We start from the raw sequence: 27,625 nt of genomic DNA, 5'->3' as shown, positions 1-27,625 counted from the left end.
GTTCCATCCCCTCACCAAGGATAGAGACATCTCTCACTATCCCAGTTTGCTCCAAGCCCCATCCAATCTGACCTTGAACACTTCCAGGGATGGGGCAGCTTGTCTGAGCACCCTGTGCTAGAGCCTGCCCACCCTCACAGGGAAAAAATTCTTCCCAATATCCAGTCAAAATCTAACCTCCATTAGTTTATAGCCATGCCTGTTTACCCTGGCACTCCAGGTGCTCTCCATCTCTCCTGGAGCCCCTCTAGGCACTGGAAAGTGCTCTAAAGCCTCCCCAGGGATTGTCTTTTGGTGAACAGCCCTGTCTCAGCATATGCCACAGCAATGTCACAGTGAGACAGCCACCACACACAGAGTATCACCCCACAATATCAGAAAGCTTCAGAGCAACACCTTACCCCTTCAGAAGGCTTCAGGCACCTGCCCACACACAGTAACACCTCACCCCTTCAGCAGGCTGCAAGCATCTGCCCTTCTATTCTTCAGCCCAGCCTTTTATCCCCTCCTGTCAATGCCCTGCACCTGTGTGCCCTCTGTTCCCTTTGGTGGTTGGTCAGTGCCCCTGGGCACTCCATGGCTCGTTCCCTTCAACAGCATTCACCTGTCCTGCACAGCTGCAGCAAATTAGGGATGAGCCCCACTCCCAATCACCCAAACTGTGGCTGCACAGACATTGCAGCTCTCCCAGCCCATCTCCAGAGCTGGACTGATGAAAAGCAACCCCAGTTCCCTGACCCTGAGAGCCTTTCAGCTGCTAGTTCTCTTACATTTAGAACAACTGCACACGAAAACCTTCCACTCCGGAGCTGCCTGTGCAGTGACCAGCCATGAAAAGATTTCTCCAAGACAAGGAGAAAATGGGAATTGCCAGCTGTACAGAAACCCCTCTGCTGTACATCCCTAAGGCAGCAGAGTCCCTGTTCCCATCACCAGGTGCTGCAGGGGCAGAGCCAGCTGGACACCCCGACTGCTAACAAGCTCCTACACAACAACACTCACACAATCAGTAAACAATCTACAGTTATTACCAGTCCTGAGTACAGCCATAAACAAGATTTCAAGTGTTAACCTTTAGGCCCAGATTTTCTTAAAATGATCCTGCAGAACATATACATATATATATTTCATTTCTTTTAAACATCTATATTTAAAATTATCTATTTACCTAACCTATAAAACTTTACTACAAGCCAGACTGCCATCTGGAGAAAAAAACACCTTAAATTCAATTTCAAGTATTCATCAACATTAAAGTTGTTACTCTAAGTCCTTTGAAGATCCTGAGACAAATACTCAATTATAATTATGTAAATATTCAATCAAAATAATTATATAAATATTCAATCAAATATAAGGGAAAAATAAAAATAAAGGAATAGAAGCATGTCCCAGAGCAGCAGTACAGCCTCCCTGTGCAGGCCAGCTCCCACCTACCCAGCCCAGGTTTTCCAGAGCCCTCAGCCTCCAAAAGCTGGTTTCCTACAAAACCTGGCAGCTGCCAGAAGCTGAGCTGTCTGATCTTTTTTGCAGCCACTTGAGATTACCTACATGGCCATCCCTTCCTTGCCCAGTAACACTGATTTCCAGGGAGCTCCCCTTACTTCCTTCCACTGTGAGCTGCACAAGAAGGAACAAGGGATTGAAGGAAGCCAAGCAGTTTTTATTGACTCCCACAAGACAGACATGGATTGCAGACTACCCTGGACAGCTTATTTTTAAAATCCCAGAATTACCAACGAGAGAACTCTTCCTCACAAATAACCTGGCACAACTCCTTTGTCAAAAGATTATGGCATGGAATATATTTCCATTATAGTTTAATGTTAATAGTTCATTCCAACAGCTAAAAATCTAGGTCTATAATACTATTTAAATATTTTGTTCATATTTCTGACTTAATTAAAAAAATTAGTTTGAGCTACTACTTTCCTAGTCCTCGAAAAAAATCAGAGAGATGCCAACTTTTGAATGAGTCCCCTAAAAATGTGTATTTCACCTGAGAGCAGCAATGACTCCAAGGAAACACACACAGCTTGACCACCTTTGCCTCAGAAAAATAAACATGTTCACACACCCAGTTACAGCTCCAAACAGAATTTCTGCAGCGTGACCAAGACAAGGTCAATCCCAAGATTGGTGCCCCAGAGCTTGCACAATCTGACCACATATAACTGAATTCCTTTCTGTTTTGGAAGAGGTCAGTCTGCACCTGGGTTGGATGATGTCTCCAAGAGCCTTGCTGGCCTGCAGGGGCCATGGGAGTGCTCTCAGCTTTAATGAGAAGCTGAATGAGGAGACTGAAGCCACCACAAAGGTGAATTAATCCAGCTCTTCTATTGCAGCATCCTCCCCAGCATCTGGAAAAGGCAGTAACCTCCAGAAGCATCAATTCCCTGAGGAGACCCTTGGGTCACAGCCTCTCTTGTCTTCCCAGAGGAATGCTTGCTGTTTTCCACAGCAGCACCCCAATGCACTGTCTGCACCTCAGTGTCTTCCTCCCAGGACATGAACCCAGAGACTCCAACTCATGCACAAGTGATTTTCAGGTCTTCAAAGCTGAGAACAGGCTCCTACTCAAGGAGAAATGCCTTAGGATTCATGATTGGTATAAACCCACTTCTGGCCAAAGCCTTCAGCACCCCAAGGACCTGCTGACCCCAGGGGTGCTGGGGCTGAGGTGCTCCTTCTACACAGCAGTTAGTCAAACCTCATTATCTTGCTTCCATCTTACATTTTTACATAAAGCACAAGTGTCCACACCTCCAGAAAAAACACTTTTTAAAGGACCAGTCAAAACAGATGGACACACGTTTGAGGGCAACTTACCTAATTAGCTTCATGATGCCCATCACATATGTAAAGCCCAAAGGCAAAAGGGAATCTCAGACACAACAATTTGGCTGAAAGCAGATATAACTCACAGGAAATAACTTTTAAGTATTGGTTTCTCTGTTACAAGAGTTTCTAGAGGAGAGCAATTAATACCCAACAAGTAGTCACTGGTTTTGGCAACTCAGGCTTGGTGCCCTTAAAATGAGCAGATTTTTTAAAAGCTGTTACATTGCTGTTACAGTTAAGATTGTATTCAGATGAGTTCCTGGGATACACAAATCATCTACTTCTAAACAGGCTTCTGCATGTGATAGACTAAACTTCTTAACTTACAAATAATTATTTTGATGTTTCCAGTTTACAATGGTAAAAAAAATGAAGACTTCACAATGGGTACAAATGGGAGGTAAATGTATTTTTAAAAACAGAATAAAAAGCTGCATGTTAAAAACTGGCTCACAGACTAATAAATACATACATCAAAGACATGAAATTTTCAGCAGCTGGTTTTAAAGAGCAAGGAATTGGGAAAAAAACTAGCTGTCCAGACTCCATTCCGCCTCTGTGGTCTATGTACTAAAAATATCTGCAGTTGAAAAACAAGTTAACAGAGGAGTAGAATCAGCTTTGTCACCTATTTTCTTTTTTAAAAATTAAGCTACTTCCTAAAAGTGTGGTGTAAAACCTAGAGAAACTATTAATTTCTTCATGCACTTGATGACATTGAATTAAAAAAGAAATTATTTTAACCCAGAAAAAATGAGTCATTGTATACAGTAAGGACAGCCTTACTGCAAGTTTTCTACAGTAAAAGTATTTCTAGAAATACACCAGAAATTACTTTCCTATAACAAAATATACAATTATGTGTTGCATCATCATTGAGTTTCAATACTTAGGCAAAACAGAAACAGCTACTGTGAAGTTTCAAAGAAAACCCAAAGAAACCCAACTCCAAAGAGCAGAAGGATGTTTTGACGGCTGTGGAGATGCCAGAAAGCAACGCTGGACACCAGGAATCTCCAGAACAACTCCCCTTCCCCAGTGATGTGCAGTTTGTGAATCAGACTGTGAGGGAAAACTGATCCTGTTCTATGGGCTTCTCCACCCAGGCTCCCAGTCCTGCCTTCAGGAATGCTTTAAACAAACACTCTTTAGCAGTTTGGTACTCCGTGGCTCCTTGCTTGGTGTCGTGGTACAGGTTGGGCTTGAGGATCTTGGAGCGCAAGCTGGAGGAAAGCTGTGGGGTGCAGAGACAAGACAAGGAGAGAGACAAGACCCCATTAGGCCAAACAGCACCAGAGTGAGTATTTAAACAGCTAATATTAAAACAAGGTAAAGATCCATCAAACAAAACCTTGAGGCCAAAAAGCCACAGGCATAATTACTCAGTTTTCTTTCTGAGAGTAAAGAGTGAAACTTCAGCAGTGAAAATGGGATTATCCTTCCAAATAAATTAAAATGCAAATGCAAGCTCAAAGGAAACAGCATCCTTTGCTTACTCAGCTATAAACCAAGGAATATGCATTTTGGACCAGACAGCATCACATTAAAAACTAAGTTAACAAACACATTGCTCTTCTCTGTTACTGCATGAGGCAGCAGCTACCTGGCCTCAAGTTGCACCAGAGGTTTAGATAAGATATTAGGGAAAAAAAAATTCATTGGAAGGGTTGTAAAGCATTGGATCAGGCTGCCCAGGGAAGCAGTGGGCTCACCAACCCTGGATATGTTCCAACAACATGTGGATGTGGTGTAGAGGGCATGGTTTAATGTGAACATGGTGGTGGTGCTGCATTGATGGCTGGACTTGACCATCTTAAGGGTCTTATCCAGCCTTAATGATTCTGTGGCTCAGCTTAAAACAAGCTGAGATACTAGGGAATTCATTAGATATTAGTGAAAACAAGAAGCTCAGCTTAAAAAAGTTACTGAATTCCCTTAGGTACTAGGGAATTCATTAGATACTGGGGAATTAGATATTAGGGATTTCATTAGATATTAGGGGGAAAACATCACTGAAAAAGGCGTGGTGTAGAGGGCATGGTTTAATGTGAACATGGTGGTGGTGCTGCATTGATGGCAGGACTTGACCATCTTAAGGGTCTTTTCAAGCCTTAGTGATTCTGTGGCTCAGCTTAAAACAGAGATACTAGGGAATTCATTAGATATTAGGGAATTAGATATTATGGAATTCATTAGATATTAGGGAAAACACGAGACTCAGCTTAAAACAGGCTGAGATATTAGAGAATTCTTTAGATATGAGGGAATTAGATATTAGAGAATTAGATATTAGAGATTTCACTAGGTATTAGGGAAAAAAAATCCACTGAAAGGGTTATAAAGCACTGGAACAGGCTGCCCAGGGAAGTAGAGGGTTCACCATCCCTGGGGATGTGGTGCTGCAGGACATGGTTTAACGTGAACATGGTGTTGGTGCTGTGTTGATGGCTGGACTTGACCATCTTAAGAGTCTTTCCCAGCCTTAATGATTCTGTGGCTCTAACATGAGGCTCAGCTAAAAACAAGCTGAGATACTAGGGAATTAATTAGATATTAGGGAATTAGATATTAGGGAATCCATTAGATACTAGGGAATTCATTAGATATTAGTGAAAACATGAGGCTCTGCTTAAAAAAGGCTGAGGTACTAGGGAATTACATATTAGGGATTTCATTAGATATTAGGGGGAAAAAAATCACTGAAAAGGGTGTGGTGTAGAGGGCATGGTTTAATGTGAACATGGTCGTAGTGCTACACTGATGGCTGGATTTGACCATCTTAAGGGTCTTTTCCAGCCTTAGTGATTCTGTAGCTCAGCTTAAAACAGAGATACTAGGGAATTCATTAGATATTAGGGAATTATATATTAGGGAATTCATTAGATATTGGGGAATTAGATATTAGGGAAAACACGAGGCTCAGTTTGAAACAGGCTGAGATACTAGGATTCATTAGCTATTAGGGAATTAGATATTAGAGAATTAGATATTGGGGATTTCATTAGATATTAGGGAAAAAAATTCACTGAAAGAGTTGTAAAGCATTGGAACAGGCTGCCCAGGGAAGCAGTGAGGTCACCATCCCCGGTGATGTGGTGCTGGAGGGCATGGTTTAAAGTGAACATGGTGGTGGTGCTGCGTTGATGGCTGGACTTGACAATCTTAAGGGTCTTTTCCAGCCTTAGTGATTCTGTGGCTCAGCTTAAAACAGAGATACTAGGGAATTCATTAGATATTAGGGAAAACACAAGGCTCAGCTTAAAACAGGCTGAGATATTAGGGAATTCATTAGAGAATTATATATTAGGGATTTCATTAGATATTAGGGGAAAAAAAATTCACTGAAAGGGTTGTAAAGCATTGCAACAGGCTGCCCAAGGAAGCAGTGGGTTCACCATCCCTGGAAGTGTTCCAATAACATTTGATGTGGATGTGGTGCTAGAGGGCATGGTTGAACATGAACATGGTGGTGGCGCTGCGTTGATGGCTGGACTTGACCATCTTAGGGGTCTTTTCCAGCCCTAACGATTGTGTGGCTCCAGCAGGAGGCTCAGCTTGTAACAGGCTGAGGAAGCCAGAGGCACAGCGCTTTTCTGAGTGCCCAAAGCCCACGGAGGTGTTCCCCTCAGCCCTGAGCAGTGTCAGGGTGCCCTGGGGCCGTACCTTGGCGTGGATGCGCATCCAGCGGCTGTAGAAGGCGTGCTTGCAGAGGCGCGACGCGCGCCCCATCTCGTCCTTGCCCGTGGTGGCATTAATGACCTCCAGGCCTGAGTCACCCACTGTCCAGTTCACACTGAAGTTGGGGGCTTTCCCTGGCTGGCGGGCCTCGGCGTTGCTGATACCTGAAAGAAAAGTGGTGTTTAATGATGATAATAAGAACAAATGCTTGGCTTTTGGTTTTGGGTTGGAGGGCGAACAAACTTAGAAGCAGATCTTTTATTTTGAGGGTTTTCTCTTGCAGATTTCTCAGTCACTCACAGAGTGACATCTCACTGTCATTCTGGTTAAAGTGGTCTCTAGTTCTGTCCCTCCCAGCAGGGCAAGTGTGCACTGCTGGAAGAAGCAGCCCCCTTGGCAGTGGGGGTCATGGAGAGCTCTGTGGCAGGAGTTCATGGGGTTCACCTCACTCCCAAATGGATGTGAAGCCATAAACCCTGGAAATGTTCATGGCCAGGTTGGATGGGGCTTGGAGCAACCTAGGATAGTGGAAGGTGTCCCTGCCCATGGCAGGGGGTGGAATGAGATGTGCTTTACAGTCCCTTCCAACACAAACCATCCTGTGATTCCACTGAAAGCGAGCCTCATGCTCAGCACCCTCCACAAAGCCAGAGCTGGCAGACATTTGGGTCTTCCAGCACAAATCCACCGTGTTCCAGCTGTCTCCCTACTCCACAGGCCCAGTGCTGCACACTGAGCCCAGAGACAGGGAACCACAGGGTTCCAAACAGGACTCAAATCACTTTGCTCAGGTGTTAAATTATGTGACACTTTCCAACTTTGGCTCTACTTGCAGGGATGGAGAAGCAAAGCCACCACAATCCAACCCAAGTGCAAATCAAGTCTGGCTGCCTGCCCAGGGCAGGATGTATTCCCCACAATACCCCAAAGATGGACTGTACAAAATGAAGGTCACAGTAGCTGCTGCCATGCATGTGTAACTGCTCAGACATTGCAGGGGTGGCAAAACTCTATTTAAGATGTCTCAGCCACCTCACCAGGAGAGAACAAAGCACCAGGGCAATTTGTTCTTTCTAGTAAATATAAATCCCATTTTTACTTTAAGGCAGCTCCCACCAAGAACCTATTTCACTGTTAGGCCAGGTCCTACGCTTAATAAAATCTAAAGAATTTGTGGAAATTGAACATGAGCAACACAGCAGGGTGCATTTCTGGCTGATATCTGGAACACAACCCAATAAAGCTGGACACCTGGGAGCAGGACTGGCTCAGCCGGCTCAGTCTCATGGCACCTCTGGCCCAGCACTGAGAGTGGGCAAGGTCAGAATGACCCAGCAAAATTCAATTTGCTTCCTATCATCAATTCCTCATTTAATAAACAAAGAAAGAGTTGAAATATAAACCACAGAAGTTGTTGTATTTTTAGCCTTGGTTCAGATTAATCTTGTCACTATGACTGATGAGAAATAATTAACTGAATAATAACAGAAAATAACCTACTATTCCCCATTTTCTTAAAATATAAGCTGAAAAAATGAGAATTGGCACAAAAGTTGCTTTTACCAAAAGTACTGAGGCAAAAGTGCTAAGAAATTGATGCCACATGACAATTTTTTGTCTTTTTTTTCTTAAATGACATCTATACTACTACTTTTTCTTTCCTTCCATACACTATTAAAGAAGTACAGGGATCAGACAGAAGTCATCAAGTACTCCAAAACACTTGTGATACCACCACCAGTCCCACAAGCAAACCAAATAAATATGAGAAAGCTGAATATCCAGCATGCACTACACTTCTACTGCAATTATATTATTCTATTCCTTGGTTTTTGATGATTTTTTTTTTAAAAACCACCAAAACCAACCCAGATTTAGAATTTCAAATAGATTTAATTAATAACAACCCATTCAGCTGCTTATTTGTATGCAAGAAACCTGGAAAGATGCCAAAGAAGTCTGTGATGGTGGATCACAAATAGCAGGGGCAGGGAATAAAAGTCATCTCAAAATCAAAGCATTTGATAAAACTTGAGGTGGGTCCTATCTTCCCCATGAAAATCTAGACATGAATACAGCACAATATGCTTAGATTAGAAACAGAAATTTAGGATAGAAAATCAAATATTTTACTCTTCTTTCAAAACTCATAGAACTAAAGCTATTTAGAGAAGCTTGCTCAGAACTTATTGCTGAGTATTATTACAAAGGGATATAATAAACAAAAGCAAAGGTCACAGCTCTTGGTGCCACTGCTTATATAAATAATAAAGTTTGACAGTTCTTTGAGGAGAGAGCTAAAACAAGCTTCAAGAAAAAGGACACAGGGAGCTGAAAAACACCAAAGTGAACAGGAGGATAAGGTACCAAGGGAACAGGCAAATAAAAAAATCACCAGAAGTTCTGCTGGGGGATTTATTTTTGTCTACCTTAAAAACAAATTCACTAACACTTGGATAAAAATGATCTCTTTGGGAAGAGTGAACACAGCTGGGAGAGCCTCCAGCTCAGGGCAGACCTGGGATGTGGGGGGGAAGAAAACTGAGGTAGGATCATTGATGATACTAAATTATTTTTAAACAGCAATAAGAGGAGCAACAGCAAAAAAGTTGCAGAAAAAACCTGCCATACTGGGTGTCTAGGCAATAAAAAGAGAGATTAAATTCTTGACAGATAAGTATAAAGCAACACATATTAAGAAAAAACCCAAAGCAATCTTTCACAAGGAGTGCTGGACTTGGAGCTCTATATTAGAATTCAGGAATGAGATTTTAGTTTCTAATATTCAGTTCTACCAAAAGGTCAGGCCAGTCACCAACAGTAATCAAAGTGAAGGTCAGGAATTATCAGTGAAGGATGAGGGAAGTGAACAGAATATATGCCACTACATGGACTAGTATTGCTGCTTTATCCTGAATTTCAGCTACTGCCCTACTAGCACAAAAATGATCACAAAAATGTGAAAGGGTCTCTGTGCAAGGAACAACAAAGCAGACTAAAACACTTCAGCTTGCAAAAACCAGGATTTATGTAGGAAGGAATATTTGAGAGGTACAGAACACTGAGTATCATGACCACTGCTTATGGCCTGGATCTCACAGAGCAGTGAGGAACATCTAATTGAGGAAATTAGCAGAAAGGAAATTCCCCTGCACAAACCTTGGCACATTCCACAGTCCCCCTTTCTCACGGAGGCTGTAGATGGCAAAAAGTTGAAAGCATTTAAAAAAAATGGAACCAGGAATGAACAACTGAATGATGTGTTAAGGATGTGTAAACACAAAGACCTCTCAAACCTGACTCAGGCTTCAGCCCAGGTGAACTCCTGCATGCCCACCTGCCACAGTGGCTCCCCCTCAAAAAGAGTTTGTGCAGGTCACCCTGCAGATGGGCAACTTGATATTGGCTGATTTATCCAACCATCCTCACTCTGACTGAGAAATCAATTTTTTTTCAGATTATTCTACAAATTTACAAGATTCAAACCTGTCTTCTCTTCAAGCCACCTCTCAGGGGAGAGCTCAACTGCCCTCAAAAGCTGAATCTTGAAACCAAGGCTGCCAAGAGTCAGCACAGGATGGAGTTTTCTATGAACAGACAGATTTCCTGCATCCCTCAGGTGAAAAACATCTGCTCTGGTATGCCTGTCCCCCACTGGAACTGAATATATGGGGATGTGTTAGTGCTGGACAGGGCATTTCTGGGCTCATGGTTGCATTCAATGATCTGGGGGTCTTTTACAACCTTAATGATTCTAGGATTCAATCTGCTGCCAAAAGGGCCACATAAAAGTCTCCTATAAAGCAACAAAGATTATAAAAAGACAGTTTTTAGCAGTATAAACAGTATCTCAAAATAATTTTGACTTACTGCAGGTGCCCCAGCAGACATAAAATTTGCTTTATTAAAGGAAGAAAACCTGTTTTCACAGTGCTCTCTCAGCTAAACAGGCAGGACAGTGGGGCAACACAGGTATTTCTGTTCTAGTTCATTCCCCTGGTGGAAATAAATCTCAGAGGGGTGTGTGTGTGATACAAGAAAGAACATGCAACTGGAGACAGGTATTTCTGCCATGCTTCTTCTAGGTAAAAATACACTGAAAAATATGTGAAACCAAGAGCACATGGGCAGCTACACAAATGCTCCAGATGAATCCAACAGCAGAGGTCAGAAAATCAGCTTTCAAGACTGAACCAGTAAAAGAAAATTCATCAACATAGTTCTCTGCCCAAGCTCTTAAAGAACCTTGCTGTACATTTTTGAGATGTGTATTTTTGTGAAAACTCCACAGCTGAGAACATTTCCAGACTCTCTCTGCTGCACAGCAAGTCCTGGCTCAACTGTTTAAACAGATGGTTCTCTTTCATGGGAAATAGATGATAGCACCATTGCAGAAAGATGATTTTCAAGACGACAAGGTACTGTTACATACTGTGAAAAGGATAACAAAAATGCTTCTCACCCTGCCACAAACCTGCTGTCTTGAAGGACTGATAAAAACTCCCCAAAATCAGGCAGAAACAATCCATACACCAGCTACTATGCCCATAAAACTATTAGATATTTGGTACAGAGTGCTGCAACTGTTACTTACTTGCTAATATAAGGACAAATACATTATTTAACATTTTTATACATCCTAGTTCAGAGAATCCTTACCAAAAATTATCTTTCTTACCTAAAGAAATCCTCATTGTTCACAATGCTCTTTTCCCCACTCCCTCCCTAAATCTTTTTAAAAATTCATGTCAAGCTTTAAACATGCCTTAAAATTATGAGCTGCTTTTTCTTCCCTGGAAAATAAACACATGCCAAAAGCTAACCTCTACAGAACAAAGCAATAAACACAATGAGTGAGAGGGAGGATGAGATTTCAGTTTTAAAGCTTTCAGAGCATTACTGTAACAAGCCATTTTACAATTTAAGACAGGTGAGGTGTTATCTCTGTCCATTCTGAATTGTGAATCACGTTGGCATACTGAGAGATGAAGGGACCACTCAACAAAAATGTGCAGTGCAGGAGAAGTGACAGGGAATGCTAACACACTATTCCACAGGTGGGAGGAAATTTCCCTAAGCCCTCAACTCTGCTCACATCTCCCTGGGCATGCTCCAGAAAGGCATGGTGTGAAAACTCACCCCAACTTTCATCCCCCAGCTCTTTCCAATTTTTAAAGGTCCTTGCTATGGTATTTCTGACTGGTTGTCTGTATTGTATTTTGACCACAGCTTCTCTATTGCAAGCAGCAAGCAGTTTACTCACAGCACACAGTTTGCAAGGTTTTGAGAACTACAAAATCACAAAGCTACTGGAACAGACTTAGTTACCGGCACGGCCTTCTCCATTAGATACTTGCCACTAAGTAAAGGTCTGTTGAGTGTATAAAGAGGTGGTAGATCTTCTATCTCTGCTATCCTCTGGTAAACGGCTCTGGATAGATGATCCCCATGATATAAACTCCCCAAGATGATGCTAGAGAAGTAAATTGGCTCCACAAAGAGGCTAAGTAAGGCTCCTTGAATACCCAATACGTTCCACCTAAGAGGGAGGGAAAAACAAAACAAAACAAAAAACAAAAAAACACTTTCTTTTTAATGAAACAAGTAACATCTGCCAGACATAACAGCAGTTAATCACAATGGACCAGACTTTCAACCCTTCCTCCTGACCAGCACATGACCATGGTAGATAAGCTGTGACACCTGCCAGAATTTCAGAGATCAGCTTAGGGGACACTCAGTGTAATCCTGAGTAAAATGACCTAAAACAGGAGCACTCTGTAACTTGTACCCCTGCTAGCATGCCTGGTGATGCATTTTCCAGCACTCGAAAGCCAGAGGTGGACAGGATCATTCAATGGTGATATTCTCCACCAGAAACAGCAGCTGATACTGGCAGAAGACACCTGGCAGGGAGAAGAGCACAAGAAGAATCCTTCCCAGAGCACAAGAAGGATTCTCTGCAAGACCTCCATATCTCACCACCACAAGGAAAAGCCTGTCCTTCAAACCCTGGCCCAATGGCAACACCCTGCTGGACAGAAAGGGCATGTGCACTGGCTTGCCATAGCCATGGGCAGGGACAAAATTGAATATGAAAACTGAAAACACGCAAAGAATGCACACAGTCCTTGCTCCTTTTAGATACTAGACAGATTCCAAACATAAATCCCTGTCTGAGCACTGGGATTTACACTGGATAACGTCTGGGATATAGAATGTCTAGGAGCAAAATCCTGATTGTGATAATTTTTTTTTTAAATTGTGCTCATTTGACAAAGTTTTGGCTCTCAACATCTCTGTAACTGTCACATAAAATACTTTTGAAAACCTCAACATCTCCTGCAGAGGATTTTCACTACCTTGCTCTGAGGAATACTGAGGCACTATGAAAATAGCATAACTCAGTCGTGGAATCTCAGAATGGTCTGGCTTGGAAGGGACCTTAAACATAATCTAGTTTAAACACTGCCATGGGCAGGGACACCTTCCACTACCCCAGGCTGCTCCAAGCCCTGTCCAACCTGGAGCTGGAGTCCAACTGCAAAAGCCAGACACAAGCAGCAGGAAAAGTTTCCTTTGGTGCTTGAATCAAACAGAGGAGCACAGAATGGTTGCCCTTATTAAAAAGCCCATGCTATACCAGGCTGCAAGGTTCTCCTAGGGAAACAGGGAATTCTGATGCTGCTCACAGTGTTTCCTGCAGCTTGTGCTGGGCAGGATACACATCAGCATCCTTTTAGGCTCGGAAACTCCACACCACAACTGTTTCACTACTGCAGTAACTGAACTACACTTCAGGACTTGCAATGTGCTTATTTTTAAAAAATATAAATATGGTAAAACAAAGATTATAATCCAAAGAAACAATTTCTTTGCATATCTTTAGTGATGATGAAAATGGAGGCAATATTCATTCATTTACTCACCCATCATTAAAAACCTGGCCTTAATAAGTGAATAAAAATACTGTGCTAATATATGAGGTGTATTTTACATGGAATAAAGGCATATTTTTTAAAAGACTGAGAACACAATCAGCAACCAAGTGTCAGAGTAAAGATATCAAGTGAAAACTGTTGCTTCCCAAGACCAATATGCCTTTCTGACTGCTACAGACACAGGTAATACTATGGAAAAAATATCTGGAAAGAGAGTTCAAGACTGAGCATTGCAAAGACAAGGCACATCCCATTTTACATTACATGATCAGTGCTCAAGTGATGACAGACATTTTAAAATAGGCCAAAGCACTCCTCTGGCAAGCCCTTACTTCATAAATAATCCCTCAGCCAGACCCTTTTCCTTACTTCTGATTTCAGTATTTCCAGAGCTCGTGTTTTGCTGCTTCCTCCCACAGCTGGTGACCTTCTGTGATGCAGAAAATGAAAGCTGACATTTGTCTTGTGAAGTTCTGGTTAGAGGAGGACAAGGAGTGAGGAGAGCTGAGCAAGGCTCTGCAGAGAGGACTGTATGAAGTGATATTATGTATGAACTGTTTTTCTGGGCTGTGCTGAATCCCCTCTGGCCCCCAGCACACACTCATGCTGGGCTCAGAGCAGGGGCCTGTGCAAGCACTGCACAAACCACTCACCAACCAAAACTCTTCATATTCAGCAGGCAGGGTTGGGTGGTGATCAGGTTTATAAAACTAGCTGTAAATTTCATGTTATAATAGAAGAACATCTGCTACTCTACAGAAATGTATTCTTGTATCAGGAACTGGTTATAGTGCAGAGACAAACATGAAACCCAAAAGAACCACAGAATCACTAAGGCTGGACAAGGCCTCTAAAATCATCAAGTCCAACCACTAACCCTGTCCAGCACCATCCTGTTCACCTCTGTTCCCATGTGCCACACCCGCACACCTTCTGGACACTTCCAGGGACACTCCACCACTTCTTTGGGCACCCTGTTCCAGTGCCTGGCCAAACATTTCCCCAATATCCAACCTGAACCTCACCTGGCACAGCTTGAGGCCATTTCCTCTGGTCCTGTCCCTTGAGACCAGCCCTCAGCTACCTCTGCTCGCCCACCAGGGAGGTGTGGAGAGCAAGAAAACCACCCCTGAGCCTCCTTTCCTTCAGGCTGAGCTCCCCCAGATCCCTCAAGCCTCTCCCTGGCAGATTTATGGTTGTGTGCTGCAGATCACAGCAGAGTGAAAGTCTCCCTGCAGTCCTTTCCTTCTTTCTTCTTGTTCCTTTTTTATCCTGTACTTCTGTCAAACAGTAATATCTCACTTCCATCAGCATGTACACTCCAACAACTTTTATGAATATAAACTGAGAAGGAACCACCACCACACATCAGTTTTCAAAAGGCCACAGGCATCACCTCCAGAAGTGGTAAAACTGCCTCATCCTCCAGCTTACAAACACAGACTGTCAGAACTCACACCAACAACTGCTGCCAAAATAGCATTAACCTTTACTGAAAGCAACATTTCTTTTGGAATTAAGGGGCCAAATGCTCTATTTCACTACAAACCATGCAGTGCAGAGCAGAAAAATGCACTGCAGGAAACTTCAAGTCAGTGTTGTCTTTCCAGTGGAGCATTTAAACGATTGATTTTTTTTTTCCTTCACATTCAAAATAGCATCAGAGAAGAGTTAAGTGAAGTGACCTAAAGCTTACAAACACAAACCTGGGTGCTAAAGAATGAGCATGAGCAGAACACAGGAATGCTGCATCACATACATAGATACTGAAATGCCTAAAGTAAGGCATGTAAAGCAGAGTTACAGATGGGAAAGAACACCCAGGGAAACTCTCCCAATGAACACCTTCTCACTGGAAACACTCGCAATGCTTGTCTAAGGTAAGCAAAAAAAATTGTCTTATGACAGTATTTAACATGTTCTGAGTGTTCTGGTTTTAAGTTACTACAAGAATTTTCTCTGACAACCTCCAAAAACTTTACCTTAAAGTAATGACATTTAAAGTGCAAGCTCTTAGATGGGTATAAACAGCCACAAGATTTACATTCCAACTGCTAACATTTAAACAGAGGTGCCCTGATCTGAGCTGGGGTACAGTTAACTGTGATTCTTTCACTGTTGGAGTAAAAGGACAGTGTTGGGAAATGCTCCTTCAAACCAGTACATCCCAACACCTTTGCAGATCAATGCACATGGGCTGTGTTCAACTCCTGTCCATTTACACAGAGGAATTTATTTACTCTGTGTACTGTGCCCACCTGATGCGTTATAGACGAGCACCTCAGTGGGAAAAATCTGAATTTTATACATTTGTCACGCTCACTGGTTTTCTTATTCTATATGCACTGCTGTATATCTTGTTCATAACAGTCTGGAGGATGGATGCACTTCCTCAACCTTTCTGCTGTTCTCAAGCACACTGCACTAAAAAAGAAGGTGGAGAAATCAGAGACTGACACCAAATCAAGGGGAGTCTTCTCCTCCTTGCAATGTTGGACCACTATCTGCTCAGGGGTGTCTACAGTGGATTCCTAAAAGGTCTGTGGATTTCTTCATGAAATGCAGCTGATTTCACAGCTCTTGACACATGAGAAGGTAAGCAAAATTTAACTCTCAGCAGCCCTTTCACAGCGTGCTGGTAGCACCTCTTGCCAAAAATAAAACCAGTTAAAAATAAATGTGCAAGGTAAAAACTCTCCTCTGAACTTCCCAAATGCAAAAGGCACAGAAATTCTGTTATTCACATTATTTTTGACAAAAGGCAGAATTGAGGGAGGCCTAACAGGAGTAAGTCATAGAACTTGATTTAATATCAAACATTTTAGTTACTGATTTTCATGCAGAGAGGAGCATAGGGCAGGGGACTCACTATGTGTGAGCCACAATGGTGTCCAATGGAACTGGTGCCAAAATTCATCTCAGGAAAATAAAAGTCCTGCAACTACTCAAACAAAGGCAAAACCTGACAAGTGTTTACAGTTCAAAGAGCTTCCATATCAATATTATTTATCAACAACAATAACTGTGGAAAAATGAAAATTATTTAGTTGGCACTTAATTTATCACAAGTTTTTACTTGCAGCTGATGGCAAGTGAGAGAAGGTGTCACTGTGGAACATGTAGGACTATCCCAGAAACCACTTTTCCTTCTGGTATGCAGAAGGCACAACTTGAAACCTGATTTCTCTTTGTCTCCTAAAGAGATTAATTCTCTGTGACCACTGCTCTTCAAGAGCCAGAATTGTAAACAGGCAGCAGTATCTTCACAAGGAGTGAGAGCTTCTTTTAAATCAACTGGCTGGGTCAGGAGCCCACACTACAAACCCTAAGTGCAGGAAGTCTCTGGTCTTTGACAGCAGCTCTTTTCACAAACAACATTTTAGATTTGCAGTTGCAGATACGAAAAAGTTCCTCCCCTTGTAGCTGCACTGAGGCAGGCAACCACACAGCTCTGACTTGTCCCAGCTTTTCTGGCATTGCCTGGATTTGCTGCCTGCATGTTGTTGGAGATTGAAGTGTTATAGTTTATGACTTCAACATCTTCATGAAGGACCTTTGCCTGTTACAGCAAAACTGTGTACAAGCTGCAGAGAAAACCACCAGAACCCTGAATGGGGGCCTGGAGTGCATGTTGATAAGATGAAGTGACTCAGGTGTGGGCTGGGGGGTGAAGAATACATCCAGAGAGGGATCAAGCTCAGCACAGCTTGGGGGTGGAGGGCACAGCCCTGGGGCCATCAGCTGCCAGGCTGGCACACACCCTGCACCCAAGGCAGGAGGGAGGAGAGGTTTGGCTGTGTGGTGAAAAAGCCTCTGCTCAGAGGCAGCAACGCCATCCTCTGCTGTGCAGAGCTCAGCTGTGGAGCCCTTCACCCCAGGAGAAGCTGCAGGACAGCTGAGGGGTGTCGTGGCCCATCAAAGGCCCCCCAGAGGGGTCCCCAGACCCTGCACCAGAGTACTGCACATGCTGCAGCACATCCAGAGTCCTGCAAGGAACAGTGTCCAACTGGCCCCCTGCAAGGGAGGCACCTGGGCATGCCCACCTGCCCAAACCTGACATTCATCCACTGCATTCTGCACCTCTCAGGGCTGCAGGGGACCCTCACCACCAGGACCAGATGGAGGGGAGCAATGAGGCATCACTGGGACCCTCAGAAGGGTGATACACTCCTACCTAACCCCTGTCACTCTCTCCTACACCCCATACACACTTCTTTCTCTATTTCTTTCTTTCCTCTTTCTTTCGCTTTGCCACTTTTACTACTAAATAAAACATATCAATTTTCTGGCACCAAGATCTAACCTCGTTTGGTTTTAACCACATTTTGGGGGTATTTTTTGAACATTCAAAGTTCTGCCCCTTTTACACACAGAGACTTAGTTTTCTTTGTTCTTGGTTTAAACCAAATTGTAACACATGTGAGCTTAGCTGAGAGGTTCCATAATGTTACACCTTGAGTAGTCATTTCTCACCACCTGCCCTCAGGTATTTCACCCCAGTGCCACAAAGCCACCATGCACTGCAATTCACATCAGCTACTGCCACTGGGTTAAGAACTGGCAAGGAGAAATGCTCACTTTTGGGGAAAAAAGAGAAAGATTGAGTTACAAAGGTCTGTTTGGATTTCCCAAATGTCTGAATGAGCACAAAAGGCCAGTGGATGGGTGTGTGATGTTTTTTTACACAAAAATTTATCAGAAAAATATTTTCTCTTCTTTAAAGTAGAAGAGAAACAATGACTTCCCTTTTAACAACTCAACTGAGAAAAGTTTTTCTCAGCTCCTAGAGCTTTTCTAAGAAACTGTGATAAGGAATTTTGTGCTTCTCAGCAGGACATCAGCCATTAGCTGGAATGTTTACTGAGAAGGTAAGTAATGATGTGAAACCAAAAATATGGGCAGAAAAACACATCAAAAGAAAAATTACCAAAGTCAACATTGTGAAGTAGCATGGCAGTAGGCCAGGATAATTTAAAACAAATGCATGTATATTAATGTTAACTCTGGTTAGAAACCACCCTAACACCTTAGTGCAGAGCCACCAAGCTCTAACACACCAGGACAAGAGTACAATTAGGAAAAGAGTATCCTGTTTTAATGAAAATAAAATCCTGTTTTAATGCTTCCAGTCCAAGTGGGATTACACTCATGGCCCTCAAATATTTCTCAGAACTTTTCTTGGATGTTCCTACCAGGTCTAGAAGGGTGCTGAGCAGCACACTGCAGCAAAGCACCCAAAAGCTGGAAACAACAACTTGGATTATCCAGATAATCCACACAGATGAGGCACAAGTGGTTTGATATAACTGCAGTCCCACCCCCCAAATTCATCCACATCTTTCCCAGGCTGTGACTTGTGAACCTTTGGGAAAGCTCAGTGGAAATTCCAGGGTCTGAGGCATTCTGGAGGACTAATGGACGCTATGGAGCAAGGCATTCTTTCAAATGTCAATGGATAAAACATGTCAGGGCAATGTTTAAAAAAAAAAAAAAAAAAGAAAAGGAAAATTTGGGCCTCCTTACCCGTCATAAAGTCTTTGTTCTGTGTCAAGGGGTTCTATTTGCTTCCTTCACTGGCACAAACAAAATTATTCCCATTAGCCCCAAGGAGAGGTGACAGCTAGCTATGGAAGCGAGAGATGGATTCTGTTCTGCATCACACAAAATCAACAAAAGAGTCAAATGTGTTCTAGCCCAACAACTGGCTTTTTTTAAATATATTTGCAATGACAATGTGATAAAAGAACATGGTTGGGAAAAGCCCCTGGCATGAAACCTGGGGATTTATTTGGTGAATTTTACTGAAAATATTATAAAGGAAGCCAAAATGTCGTTTTTGTAGAATTACCTTTCCCCAGCTGCCTGTCCTAGCTTCTGAAAGGCCCTATTCAATTATGTTAGGGGTATTTAAGGTAAAATAAAATGTCTTTCTTCAGTAGAGATGCTGATTACTTGAGACAAGACTAAAGGAACAAAACCATTATATAACCTTCCTCCTCTATTTTTCATTTGGCATATGCAGTTCACAAGAATAGTTCCAACTTAATATCTTTATTAAACTTTAAATCAGGCTAACAGTGACTTGAGAAAACAGCAAAGCTCTTTTAATTAAAATAGATATAGCATACATATCAGTGAAAATAACCAAAGTATCATTAGCTGAAAAATTTGGCATTCCTCATCTACTTTGCAAGAGCACAAAGACTGCAAACATGCAGACTCATTTAAAAAAATTATGATGTTGCAACTCTCCCATCCTTCCAATGCTTGTCAAAGCTACTGCTGATTTTTTTTGTCCATTTATGATTTTGAAAACAAACAAGAAAAATCTTTCAATCTTTGTCAAAAAGAACAAAGGAATTTGGAAAAATTCCAAAAAAGGAATTTGATGAAATATAAATTAAAATATTGTTCTGGAAACGAAATAGTTCAATAAAATATGTAAACTATAATTACAATTCTAGAGTGAAAACTGGAAGTGCCCATCAATTAGGATTTTTTTAACAGGGACACTTTTCACCATAAAAAAATAATAAAAATCTAAACTATTCATGGAAAATGTAGGAATCTTTCATATCCTGAAATGGTTTGGGTTGGAAGGGACTTTAAAGCTTATCCTCTTCCATCCTTGTGGATGGGCAGGGACACTTTCAATTAGACCAGGCTGCTCCAAGCTCCATCCAACCTGACTTTGAACATTTCCAATGATGGGGCAAAGGCATATATCACCAGAGGAAGTCATCTAAGTATAAGTAATGCAATAGACTTATTGTACTGTTTTCCTAGTGCTATACTACTTTAAGGGGAAAAAAGTCTAAACCATTCCTCTGCTATTCCCCAGTGACAGAAATACAAAGCAAAGCTGTCATGACTTGATGTGGCTGGAATGGTACAGAGTGGCTACACCTTGCCTCTGACATCAACTGCAGGTGAAGAATCAGAGCTTTATCACAGGGGTGACAGCCACCCTCACACTATATCCAAGCAGTGAGATAAGCCCATCAATTCCCTGCACGTTCGCTGTGGGTACCAAGCACGCCTCCTCGGAACCACAGGATGGTTTTGGATTGGAAGCACCTTAAAGATTTCTCTTATTCCACCCCTCTGCCACAGGCAGGGACACCTTCCCTTAGTCCAGGTTGCTCCAAGCCTCATCCAGCCTTGGCCTTGAGCACTTCCAGGGATGGGGCAGCCACAGCTTCTCTGGGCACCCTGTGCAGTGCCTCAGCACTCTCACAGCAAAGAATTTCTTTCCAATATCCCACCCAACCCAGCCCTGCTTCAGCTTAAAGCCATTCCCCCTTGTCCCATGCCCTCCTCCAGCAATAACAGCAACAAACCCAAGCATTCAGAGTCTCACCTGGCTATCTTGTCACTGCAGGACATGGTGAGCAGCCTCTCCCCTTGCAGTACCCCATCCCACGTCTGGATGGTGGTGGTGGAGCGCACAGGGATGGTTCCTTCCCCAGACTCGATTTTGGTCCGGAGCTGGCCTCTGGCTTTGCGGTTTGGATGTCTGTCCCCTTGGTCTGAAGGACAAAAAACACTGAGCATCAGCTGAGGAACCTTCTCCAAGGGTTTGACATTAGAATCACAATAAGAAGGACTGACTTGAGGGCTCTGCCTGCAGTTACTGCTGGTTTGCACCACAGTTCCTACTGCTCTTGGCAACTCAGCTACAGCATCAGACACCTCTCACAAATACTGCCTTCCAAAACACACCTGCAGTTAAACCAAGCTTTCACCAAAGGAGCAGTAGGAAGCAGGCAGCTCTGGAGCTCTATTCTGTGTGTTACAGAGTTAAAATGAAGTTAATGGGCAGACTGTGGAAGGGGCAGGCAGAGAACTGCTGTTAAGGATGGAAACAGGGAAAGGGGATGGTTAGTTCTGTAGGAATACTTGCTGACTCACTGGCTTATCTCAGTTAGCATCAGCCTCTTCAAGACCACAGGGCTCATCACTCTATACTGAACTTCTACCACAGAGGAAGAACAGCTCAGAATTTTTTGGAAGAGATCTTTGTCTAACACACTTCTATGCTAAAAGGAAAGAAGACACCTAAATTTTAACCGTGCCACTTGTACATGCCCCAAGAATAATTTAAGCTCCCTTGGGTGGAAGAGGAGGACTGCTGCCATACCCTCTTGTGCTGCCTCATGGGGTGAGAAAATCCGAGCATCACCACAAGGAGATGTGCTGATATAGAGGTGGAACTGCACATTCTCCTTCAGCTTAAACCCGCCTTGCTCTGACCTGATGAAAATGGATTTTTGCTGATCTTCTTTATTGCTGAAACAGAGAAGAAAGCTGGAATCAAAACTGACATTAACATGGAAATAGACATAAGCTGGGCAGACTGAACAGGCATTAAAAACAAACACAGGATGGCTGAAATTTCTATTATATAAATCTAACAGTTTTGACAATTAACAAAATTAAAGGACCATCGAGACAGGAAAAAAGAGTCTGTGGCAATCACAGATGTCAAGAGCTTTCAGACACTTAAATGAAACATCAGCAACCTTTAGCTCACTTCATATTATTCTGATTTACACATTTACAATTTACAAAATGATTGCCAATTATTTTCCTTGTCCTCCCCTCTCATGATTGACACCTCACTGAATAAATGTTTTGAGCTACTCAAACTTCAGGGCAAAGGGCACGAGTTCCAAATTCAACATCCTAATGAAACAGGACAAGTGCTTTACACAGAAATGATGAAGACAGATGTTTCCCACAGACACCTTTTCAGCTCTGTGGGATCAGCTCAGCATCTTTTCCCCTCCAGCTCACCTTAGGTAAAGCTCAAGTTGTGTGTACAGAAATTTCAGCAGACACCGCCGAGCTATGATTTCTGCATGGCAATCATTTAATGCAAGACCACGATCACTCATGTATTCACCATTGATGCATTTTGTTCCTGTAGAAACACTTATTACCAGGGCATCTTTCACATCTGTACCTGCAAAACAAAATTTCACAAAGGAGAAGCAATTAACATCACAAATAAAGCACTCAGTGATCTTCTTGCAAAACCCAAACAAACAAGGCTTTTTTTCTTGGTGGTTTGCTTCTTTTAAAAAAAAAAGAAATGTTTTCTCTTCTCATAATTTATTTACAAACAAAAGCTTCACTCAGCCATACCTCCCTGCACCAGCACCATCAGTGGTTTTATGAGAACTACTCTTTTCATGCTGGAGCTCAGACAAGTTAAAAATTGAAAACCTGCAGGTAGAAAGTGCTGCTTCAAGAAGAATAATTAAAGCCTGAGATCCAAAATGCTTTTTTCCTGAGATTCAGGCAGCTAAAACTTGCAGCTTTCCCTTCTGGTCACCTGTGCAGATATTCACAGAAATCTGAAGGACTCTGGTTTATTAAGGCAGCAAAATGTTATGGAAAGGTATTGTGCCAGATACAGGAAAGGCAAGACTAGGGGAAAAATAAATATAAATGCTTAAATCACTGTAAAGATTACCAGTATAATGTGTAGTTCTTGGTATTAAACCATTCCATGCAAAAGTATGTTGGGTGGGTGTTCTCTAAGCAGAGAACTGCCTTTATCACTCAAAAAACCCAGCTGGATGAAGGACTAAGAAAGATGGGTCAAAATGGCACTTAGCAAAACACTCAGGGTTAAAAAAAAACCCCAAAAAGTTAAAATGAACCTGAACCCAGCTGGGCCCTCCTGCCCAAAGGGCCAGAGAAGAAGCACCAAGCTGTAACACAAGGCTGTGCCATGGAATCATTGAATTCCAGGTGTTCCCCAGACACATGTTCATGGCAAGGTATTTTCTTATTCTATGTAAAACTATTTCTTCAGTTAATCAAAAGGCATCCACATGTTTAGTTAAGTCTTAATTCTTTGGCACATGACTCTTCTTGGAATTGCACATACAAGGCTGTAAATAGCATAAAAACCTGTTAAATATCACAGAACACAAATATATGTCACAAAACAAAATAAACAAAACTACAGCGTGTTCCTCATGTATTTGGGACTAAAACAGTGTTATTAGCAGATGGAGGTGTGGCTGTTGCTCAACAGAGATTGAGGAGCATCTAGGCTTCCCAAACCTCCCAAAAGCCTGTGTGAGTGGGAAGGCAAGAGATCAGGAGGGGACACAGAGGGGACAGCCCCAAAATGAACATTCCACCAAGGGTTCACATGGACTGAAGACCAAGAGAAACCTCAATGTGAGGAAAATCAGCAGCAGCATGGCCACAGATGAGTTTAGGGCAGAACTTCACTGTTTTGGGTGATCTGGACAAGCAGAGATCTCGTGTCAGCCACGACACCACTGCTGACACGTGCACACCCCTGCCATCTGCCAAAACATAAACTGCTCTCTTCAGATATTTTTGCTAAAATGACTAACACAGAGCACTAAGAATAAAATGTAGCAAGAATAACAAGTGCAAAATCTTAAAACCTTGAAAAGAAGTGTAATTCTTACATAATGTGCCCAAATCAGGAATACCAATGGGGAATTTTATTTATTTTCCCAGAGCTTCATGATTAACTTTAAAACCTGAATTTTGTGAGCTACTCAGATGTCTCGGGCAGAGGACAGGAACTGTGGAAAAAGAAGTATTTGCAGGTCTAATTTTCCTGTAAGTACTTGAGATTTCATTACTATATTTAGTCCACCTTCAAGATTAAACAGTAAAAATACATTTCAATACTGCTTGACTGAAAAGAGTTTACTAGATGCAAACAGAGCTCTCATATTTAAGCATTCAAGATATTACTTTTTTTTTAATTTACCTGTTGTCATGACAATCCCAGCAAGGACTTTTCTACGTGCATGTGGAGATGAGAAATTTTCTGTCAAATCACTGAATTTATCTACAACCAAGCGTGCAACAGCATCAGCTAACACCTGTAGGACCACACAGAAATGCACATTAAAAACATAATTTTAAAGTTACAGGAGCATTAGGTTATAAAGTTTTCCACTTTTAAAGAACTGGACAGGCAAATGAAGTGAGTTTTTATTGTTCACTTTAAAAATTGACATTGAGGTGTCCCTTGCAAGTGGAAGCAGAGGTTTGAGTGCTCCATGTCTACCAAAACAAGGTCAGACAGTGCTAAGCAAAGCACTGAAGCACCTAATGCCCATGATCCTGATGAACATTTGAGGCTTGGGAGAAGAACTGGATAGACAGATAAATCTATTTCTCTCATGCTCAAACTTCAAAACACATCATTTCTGTATCCTCACCATTGAACCTGACAATAAGATTGAAATAAAACTCCATGCCCCTCAAATGAACCATTTATAACAATCTTATTCCTTATCTAAGTATTATATAAATAAGGACAATTTTGTTTTCAACCCTAGTGTAATGCTTCCTATTTTTACAAGACCTCTACAAAGTTAGGAATAGAAAATATCAGTGTATAACCCCAAATAAGCTATCTCAAAATTAGGAAAGATTTCTGTCTTTCAGGAAAACTTGAACTTTAAGTCAGGCTGTAAGTGGGGCTAACTTCCAAAAGGAAGGAGAACTTTGAAATAGCAGTACTGCTCCTGTTGACAGACAATCCAGTTCAGCACTGCAGCTAATCTCACCTGCTGTTTTCAAGGCAACTGCAACTGTAACTGCTAGGAAAAAATGAGTCAAGACCAAATTATTGAATTTTCACCTGAAAAGAAGCTGAAGCCAAGGCAACCACGCATTGATAACCAGCAGTATCTGAGATGTCCTAGGTGTGCACACCTGGCCCACAGCTGCACATGCCACAGAACGCAGGCATTGTGTCACACCCACCAGTGCCATTCACATGTTGAGTGAGGCACTGGAACAGCCAAGCTGTGGCTGCCCCATTGCTGGAAGTGCTCCAGGCCAAGCTGGACAAGGCTTGGAGCAACCTGGTCTGGTGGAAAGTGTCCCTGCCCATGGCAGGGGGTGGGACTGGATGAGCTTTAAGCTCCCTTCCAACCCAAACCATTCTGAGACAGATATCTTAGATGCCCAAAGGGAAAAAGGGGAAAGAAAAAAACAAAACAGAAATAAGAGAAGAAAAATGTTTGAAGACCACCAGCCCCATTGATCCTCATTTCCTTAACAAGGCTGAGGAGAACCAATCAGCCTAGAAATGCTGTGGACATGCTCTCAGTGTTAACTTTCTTTTGGAAAAGCTTTAGTAGCCAAGAAATAACTAAAGCTTGGGTGTCATGATCACAGAGCTCAGCAGCTCTCACCAGAGCCTGACAGAAAACACTGACCAGCAGTCAGGTCCCAGCTGCACCAGCCTCATCCATGTTTTGCAATTGCTCAACTTGTGGAATCAGATGACTCCTGACATTGCAAACACCAATTTTCTTGAAACATTTGAATGGACTGCAACTCAAACTCCATATATTTTTCAGGAACACAATCTAGCTCAGAGATCATGAACATGTCTGGTCAGGCACTGATTTTCAAACACAGTCTTTTTGTTGCTGGACCCAAAATTGGGTTAGCCCATGTTCTGCCAGCACCACAACCACACAGCTAAAATCAGCATTTAATTGTCCTAGTACTTACCTAATGCAGAAAGCTGAACTTTAAGGTAAATACACAAAAGAAAAGGCAAAAAATTGAGTGGTTTTTAATCACTCTGGTATTAGAAATGGAAAATTAATACACAAAAGGCCTAAATTAAGCTCCCTGCAGCCATGAGGGCAGATCACTGTATAGCCAAGACAGATTCCCCATTGCAGTGTTTTATCCCTAGCCTCACTGTGTAGTGATGGATATTTGCTTCCCAGTTGCAAGTTTCATGCTCTCACTTCTGTAATCCATGCATTTTCTACTCTGCCCTACACTGTGATGTGCTGGACAGCACAGAGTAAAATCATGCTGAATGACACTGTGATGGAATACTACAGAAACAAACTATTCTAGATAGGAAATGCTTCAGGTCACTTCCAACCCAAACTATGCTATGATTCTATGTTTAATAGAGGCTTCAAACCTGCTGGAAAAGGCTTGGCATCCAGGAATAAACCATGTGATTCACCTTTTCTAAAGAAGTGGTGATTGGTACCTGGAGGAGTCTCCCCCAACTCTGGGAACTGAAACTGTCCTGTGTTTCTGGGAAGAAATCCCAGGCCACTTTGCTAATGCCACTGACAAAAGGCTCCCTGAGCAGCAGCTGGGTAGTGAGCCTGCATACAGGCTGCATCCATGAGCTTGTTCCAGAAGAAGCTGCTTTTTTCACATAACAGGAAAAGCAGAGTAAACTGTGGTGTTGGTACAAAAAGGAGCACGCAGTGAGTTCCTCCAGGAGGATGGAAGTTGGCACAGCAGAACAGGAGCTGCATCTCACAGAGCCTGCAGCTAAGCTGTTGGCAAAGAAACCTAAAAATGCTTGGATGAACTTGGAGCGGGACACTGGGGAGGACTCATGAGAAGGACTAAGCAGAAGTCAAGCAATACAAAATGAATCTTGGAGATCCAATCCAGGATGAACTGGAGAGCAGGAAAAAAAATCACTGCCAAAAAACAGGCAGGTATGTTAAAGTTTTCCTATTTCTATTTGATACACAAATTGTGTGACAACAGCTGGGCAATGAGGAATAAACACTGTTAAATGCCTATAGATGTAGGCACTGAGATTTTGGTCTTTGGTAAGAACACTTCCCCAAGAAATCACAAAAATTATCCCTCTCTCCCAGGCAGGTTATTACATTGCCATAGTTAAGGGCAGGGAAGAGAAGGGAATAAGGCAGCACCAGGAACAAGACTTACTGGCCAGAAATGACATCCTGCTGTCCCCATCTCAAAACCATGGACTTGAAGCTGAGTAGGGATCTTTCACATCACATTCTGCTCTACTGCCTTTGATATAAATAAATGTTAATTGGAACAGAAACTGAACTCATGTCTCACCTTCCCTGTGAATGCCCTAACATCTGACACACACAGTTTCTCTACCCCCGCTTCTGCATTAAATCATTATTCCAAGCTGAGTAATTCAAAAAAGGAAAGACCCAAAATAGCTGACAGTTGGCTCAGTCAGGCATGTGAGCTCCAAATTATTTTGGGTGCGTTGCTCCCTTCTCTGATGAATTTACAGTAAATCCACTCCTTTTCCATACACACACACACACACAGGGTTTGGTTAAATACAGATGTTGCAGCAATGCTGTAGCAGAACCACCCTGATCCTTCAC

At 42.4% G+C, this 27,625-nt stretch overlaps 1 protein-coding gene across 1 annotated transcript in view; it reads right to left on the bottom strand.

Annotated features, from left to right (window-relative positions):
- Nucleotides 1-642: 642 nt before the first annotated feature.
- The window catches only part of ADARB1 (adenosine deaminase RNA specific B1), a 37,895-nt gene continuing 10,912 nt past the window's right edge, over nucleotides 643-27,625 (bottom strand). The window contains exons 3-9 of the mRNA XM_054277694.1: nucleotides 24,229-24,343; nucleotides 22,257-22,425; nucleotides 21,601-21,749; nucleotides 20,821-20,989; nucleotides 11,877-12,058; nucleotides 6,505-6,683; nucleotides 643-4,075 (exon numbers count right to left, since the gene is read on the bottom strand). Of these exons, the coding sequence (XP_054133669.1) occupies nucleotides 3,899-4,075; nucleotides 6,505-6,683; nucleotides 11,877-12,058; nucleotides 20,821-20,989; nucleotides 21,601-21,749; nucleotides 22,257-22,425; nucleotides 24,229-24,343 (1,140 nt within the window). The 3' untranslated portion in view covers nucleotides 643-3,898. The remainder of the gene's footprint in view (nucleotides 4,076-6,504; nucleotides 6,684-11,876; nucleotides 12,059-20,820; nucleotides 20,990-21,600; nucleotides 21,750-22,256; nucleotides 22,426-24,228; nucleotides 24,344-27,625) is intronic.

The sequence above is a fragment of the Melozone crissalis genome, unplaced genomic scaffold (assembly GCF_028551555.1).
Source record: "Melozone crissalis strain CALT ecotype California unplaced genomic scaffold, PUWL_Pcris_2 ptg000023l_1, whole genome shotgun sequence".
NCBI lineage: Eukaryota > Metazoa > Chordata > Aves > Passeriformes > Passerellidae > Melozone > Melozone crissalis.
Note: the sequence above shows the minus strand (reverse complement) of the source record. Positions and strands in the feature narration are given on the sequence as shown.